Raw genomic sequence first — 6,000 nt, 5'->3', positions numbered from 1 at the left:
AATCGTGACATCTTTTACTTCTATCGGAAACAGAGGACTCTATACCCAAGTGAAATATGTTTTAGGAGTGAAGCTGTGACAGGAAATTGATTTATACTACAACAAACCCGAACATCAATGATGAATAGATAGAGTGCTGGGATACTTAGTGAGAACATAATAAATATATCATAAGAATCAAAAAAGGTCGAATCTAAAGTGCAACGTGCATGTCATTAACATATATACAAAGTGCTATGGGCCTCCACACGTATAATAAGGCCGAGAAAACAACGGATGATAGGAGCTGCCCCATAGATTAACATTGGTCTGAGTGCTATGCGATTTGTCGCCGGTTTCCATCATTTGAAAGATCCGGCGCATTCTAGCAAACGCTGGATGGCGCAGGATCCGTCGCTGTCCGATTTTTTTGACAGACACAAAAAACATTCCTCTGTGCGTTGTCTCCGGCTGCCGGACCAAAAATTTTCGCCGCATCCTGCGAAAGATGGACGAATTGTGGGGATATCCCGCGCAATCCGCCGCTAATACAAGTCTTTGAGAAAAAAAACTGATCCAGCGGCAACATTCGCCGGATCCGTTTTTTTCAAAATTTGCCGGATTGTGAATGATGGCATAGATCTGATGTGTGAAAGCAGCCTTAGTAACGCCCTGTGGCGGGCTGCCCAGTGCTCTCTCATCTGGTATTACCGCACCTGTGTAGTCACCATCTTTACTTTGGCCCGCTGCACCATGATAGTACATTTGATTTGAGGCCTAGACATGTAAGCATCTTTGCCTGTTTTCTTTTTTGGCGTTCTCTATATACAGGGGGTACGTACATGCGTGCGTGGTTGGGGGGCACCGGTGGCCCCACACTGATGTGTCCATTTGTCTCTTAAGAATCAATTAAATGACTTGTAAAGGAAATGTCAAAACTTTATTAGTAATCTATAACAGACAAGACAACGAATGCCAGGAAGAAACATTTCAAGTCATCAAAGCGACTGGAATCTGGAGTCTGAGTCTTGTAGTATTAATCGTCCCCACCAGGGGGAGGTACAGAAATGTGACAACGTCTGCTCTACGCTCAGGGCAGTAGTCACCTCCCATAGCCGTCATAATCACCATATAGAAAGGCGGTTGGGGGCAGTAGTGGGAGAACTTGCCCCAAGATTACATTTATACCTAGATGCTGATTGCGTCCATGAGTAAATAGTGAGGGGGGTCTGCAACATCAACAATCCCTTTAACCCCTTCTTGACACGCAACAGAGTAAGCAGCAAAGGCCGCCAAAAGAAAGTAAATAGTCGATTATGCCATTATTCCCAGTTCTGTCATCTTGACCCGACATCAACTTTTCCTTCTCCTCATTTTCTGAGCCTTCAGCCTGATGTGCCCCATCTTGTGTTGTCCGTGTGATCATGTTTTTATTGACAGAGCTAGTTTCCGCTGTTATCAGCCCCGCATTATCCTCTCTAGTGCCCTGTGCGGACAGCTGTTTAGCTTTCTGATTTATGAGGCTCGTGCGCTCTGTAGCCGTCTTCTTATTCACCGAGTTATCATCCTCTGTTAGCACCTGCTCATGCCTCATATTACCGACCTCTGTTATCGGGCTCTCGTTCCTTAAGCTATTGTTCTCTGTTTTCAGCTGCTCATTTTCTGATCCATTGTCTTTTGTCATCAGCCACTCAGTTCCTGAGTTATGGTCCTCTGTTGTCTGTTGCTCATTTTCCGAGCTACTTTGCCCTGTTATCTGCCTCTCAGTTGCTGAGCTATTGTCCTCTGTTGTCTGTTGCTCATTTTCTGGGCTACTGTCCTCTGTCATCTGCTGCTCAGTTCCTGAGCTATTGTCCTCTGTTGTCTGTTGCTCATTTTCTGGGCTACTGTCCTCTGTTACCTGCTGCTCAGTTCCTGAGCTATTGTCCTCTGTTGTCTGTTGCTCATTTTCTGGGCTACTGTCCTCTGTCATCTGCTGCTCAGTTCCTGAGCTATTGTCCTCTGTTGTCTGTTGCTCATTTTCATAGCTTCTTTGCCCTGTTATCTGCCTCTCAGTTCCTGAGCTATTGTCCTCTGTTGTCTGTTCCTCATTTTCTGGGCTACTGTCCTCTGTTATCTGCTGCTCAGTTCCTGAGCTATTGTCCTCTGTTGTCTGTTGCTCATCTCTTGACCTAGTTACGGCATCTCTCTGTTCTGAAGCTTCATGGTCCTGTATCCTGCCCACTCCAGATCTGCTGTCGTCTCCCATGTCCTCAGTCGTGGTCTGATGCTGAAGATGCTGGTGTAGATCCTTACAGGGAGGTCCTGGGTTTTCCTCTTTACTCTCCATTTCTTCTGTAGTTCCTTCATTTTCCTTCACTTTCTTAGCTGTGAGATTTTGGAGTTTCTCCACTGGCCCCCAGATGAACGGGCCCAGAGAAGTGTAGTTCTCCCAGGCGAAGTGCACCAGCCTCCTGCGCTGCTGCTTGTCCTTCACTGTGAACATGAAATAATCCAGGACACTTTTTTTCACATTGGGTAGCTGGTTCTTACGCAAGGTCTCCTCCAGGAAAAACTGGACCAGAGGGGCCTGGAGGTGATCGTAACCCATCTCCCCCAAACACTTCAGGATCCGGGTGATCCGCAGGTTGTTGTGGCTGCGACTGTGTAAAAGAAAATGGAAGAGGTTAAAATACTATAGTTTTAGGGTTTGGAAAAGCTGGGACCTTGGACTTTCTGGGAAACCTGCATGGTAAATGTACCTTTTTAGACAGTAGTGGGGTTATGTTGCTGCTTGTAACAGATCAAGTTGAATTAAAAAAATTCAAAAATATATATATATATATATATATATATATATATATATATATATATATATATATATATATATCTGATTAAATTTGATGGATCTGTTTTAACACCTTCCTTCCCCAGGGTGTAATAGTACATCACGGGGAGGAGGTAGATGTATGGAGCGGGATCAGAAGCGATGCCCGTTCCACCCAGTATGTGCAGAGCGGGATCAGGAGCTTATTACATCTACCTATGTTGTCGTCATTCAGGTGTCTGGGAAAGCTGGGCGAGACTCAAATCTCAGAGTTTCACTCACCGGTTTAGATTGTGATATCTCTCCTCCCACTTCGCTGCCCGGGACACTTCTCCAGTTTTCTCGTCCAGCAGTTGAATGCCATAAAACCCCAGCATGAGCTTGTAAGATTTGAGGAGCCTCTGCATGACGACTTCATCTGCCCTCATCCTCTAAATAAAAAAAATAAAAAAATAAATTATTTTATATATATATATATATATATATATATATATATATATATATATATATATATATATATATATATATATATATATATATATATTCAATACATTATATACACAGACCGTACATTCATTAGAAACTTGTTCCGTACATTTCAAACGGTCCATACAATATACAAGCAACGTAGGTATTAATACATACACACACACACAGACACACACACACACGTGAAATAAGTATTGAACATGTGACCAATTTTCAAAGTAAATATATTTCTAAAGGTGCTATTGACATGACATTGTCACCAGATGTTAGTAACAACCCATCCAATCCACACACGCATAGAAATCAAACTATGGATGTCCATAAATTAAGCTATGTGCAATAATGAGAAATGACAAAGGGGAAAAGTATTGAACACATGAAGAAAGAGAGGTGCAAAAAGCCGTGGAAAGTCATTACACCAGCTGAAATCTATACGTAATTAGAAAGCAATCCTGCCACTAAGTGAAAAATACTATCAACTGGTTCAACTGATGGCCAATAAAAAGGTGTCTCATTACCAAGGTGTCACACAAGAAATATCTCATGATGGGTAAAACCAGTGAGGTGTCTCAAGGCCTTTATAACCTTATTGTTGAAAAACATACTGGTGGTGTTGGTTACAAAGGAGTTTCTAAACTACTAAAAGGTTCTAGTGACCACTGATGGGGCCATAATCCGGAAGTGAGAAGGACATCATTTCACAGTAATCCAATGAAATTTCAGACAGAAAAGTGAAAAGAATTATCAGTAGATTAAGAGTCAAGAACCAACTGTAGAGAGCTACAAAAGGAAACTCTCAATTGGTTTTAGAGAGAAAATAAAGCTGTAGAATGGCCCACCCAATCACCTGACCTGAATCAAACAAAAAAAAAAAAAAAATATGGATAGAAGTAAAAGCTCAGAGTTCATAGAAGGAGCCCATGGAACCTTCAGGATTTCATGAATGTGTGGAAGAAAGGGCCAAAATCACACCTCCATACAGGAGGCATATTTGTGAAGTGTTCAATACTTATTTTACTTGAGATATATACATCAGGTTTTTGTGCAAAAACATTTTTTTTGGCACATCACAATATGTATTACAAAATAAAAAATTTGCAGTTTTCACTCTGGTCAATGTGGATTTATTTAGATTCTAAGTTTCTGTAGTTTAAAAAAAGTGACATGTACATTAGCCACAATTAAAAGACCCTAAAACCCTATCTATTGTAATGAAGTGTGTGCAAAGGTCATTGCAAAGGCAAGGGGAGCAGGGTCAGCTGTGACATCGCCTATTGTGATTGGTGGATCCTGTGTTATTAGCTGTATATAGAATTTACCTTAATTTCTGCCTGGGTCAGCGGGATGGCGTACGGGTTCACCCCGGGCTCTCGCAGCGGAAACAACCTGTAATAATATTCTGATTTGCAAAGCTGCTTATAAAAATGGAAATTAATTGCTCCCACCCAGGGTCATCCCAGGATAGGTACCCCTCCGACAACAAGACTGTGCTACTGCCTACAATTATGCAAGTGCTTCTGACTAAATTAGAATATCATGAAAAAGTTAGTTTATTTCAGTTCTTCAATGCAAAAAGTCAAACTCATACTACACTGTGTGCAGAATTATTAGGCAAGTTGTATTTTGATCACATGATACTTTTTATACATGTTGTCCTATTCCAAGCTGTTCAGGCTTGAGAGCCAACTACCAATTAAGTAAATCAGGTGATGTGCATCTCTGTAATGAGGAGGGGTGTTATCTAATGACATCAACACCCTATATAAGGTGTGCGTAATTATTAGGCAACTTCCTTTCCTTTGGCAAAATGGGTCAGAAGAGAGATTTGACGGGCTCTGAAAAGTCCAAAATTGTGAGATGTCTTGCAGAGGGATGCAGCAGTGTTGAAATTGCCAAACATTTGAAGCGTGATCACCGAACAATCAAGCGTTTCATGGCAAATAGCCAACAGGGTCGCAAGAAGCGTGTTGGGCAAAAAAGGCGCAAAATATCTGCCCATGAATTGAGGAAAATCAAGCATGAAGCTGCCAAGATGCCATTTGCCACCAGTTTTGCCATATTTCAGAGCTGTAACGTTACTGGAGTAACAAAAAGCACAAGGTGTGCGATACTCAGGGACATGGACAAGGTAAGGAAGGCTGAAAAACGACCACCTTTGAACAAGAAACATCAGATAAAACGTCAAGACTGGGCCAAAAAATATCTTAACCCCTTTCTGACATCGGACGTACTATCCCGTCGAGGTGGGGTGGGCCCCCATGACCACGGACGGGATAGTACGTCCAGCGCGATCGGCGGCGCTCACGGGGGGAGCGCGGCCGATCGCGGCCGGGTGTCAGCTGCCTATCGCAGCTGACATCCAGCACCATGTGCCAGGAGCGGTCACGGACCGCTCCCGGCACATTAACCCCCGGCACACCGCGATCAAACATGATCGCGATGTGCCGGCGGTGCAGGGAAGCATTGCGCAGGGAGGGGGCTCCCTGCGGGCTTCCCTGAGCCCCCCGCAGCAACGCGATGTGATCGCGTTGCTGCGAGGGTCTTACCTCCCTCCCTGCCTGCTCCAGACCCGGATCCAAGATGGCCGCGGATCCGGGTCCTGCAGGGAGGGAGGTGGCTTCACAGAAGCCTGCTCAGAGCAGGCACTGTGAAGCAGCCTGCACTTCTCTCAGATCGGTGATCTGTCAGAGTGCTATGCAAACTGGCAGATCACCGATCTGTATTGT

General features: G+C 43.7%; 1 protein-coding gene across 2 annotated transcripts in view; it reads right to left on the bottom strand.

Moving 5' to 3' along the window:
- Positions 1 to 905: 905 nt before the first annotated feature.
- LOC143765825 (uncharacterized) overlaps positions 906 to 6,000 on the bottom strand; it is a 28,941-nt gene continuing 23,846 nt past the window's right edge. For both annotated transcript variants that reach the window (XM_077252897.1, XM_077252896.1), the window contains 3 exons: positions 4,594 to 4,660; positions 3,068 to 3,216; positions 906 to 2,621 (listed from right to left, as the gene is read on the bottom strand). In XM_077252897.1, the coding sequence (XP_077109012.1) occupies positions 1,229 to 2,621; positions 3,068 to 3,216; positions 4,594 to 4,660 (1,609 nt within the window). In that variant the 3' untranslated portion in view covers positions 906 to 1,228. The remainder of the gene's footprint in view (positions 2,622 to 3,067; positions 3,217 to 4,593; positions 4,661 to 6,000) is intronic.

The sequence above is a fragment of the Ranitomeya variabilis genome, chromosome 4, assembly GCF_051348905.1.
Source record: "Ranitomeya variabilis isolate aRanVar5 chromosome 4, aRanVar5.hap1, whole genome shotgun sequence".
NCBI lineage: Eukaryota > Metazoa > Chordata > Amphibia > Anura > Dendrobatidae > Ranitomeya > Ranitomeya variabilis.
This window is presented reverse-complemented; position numbering and strand designations above follow the sequence as displayed.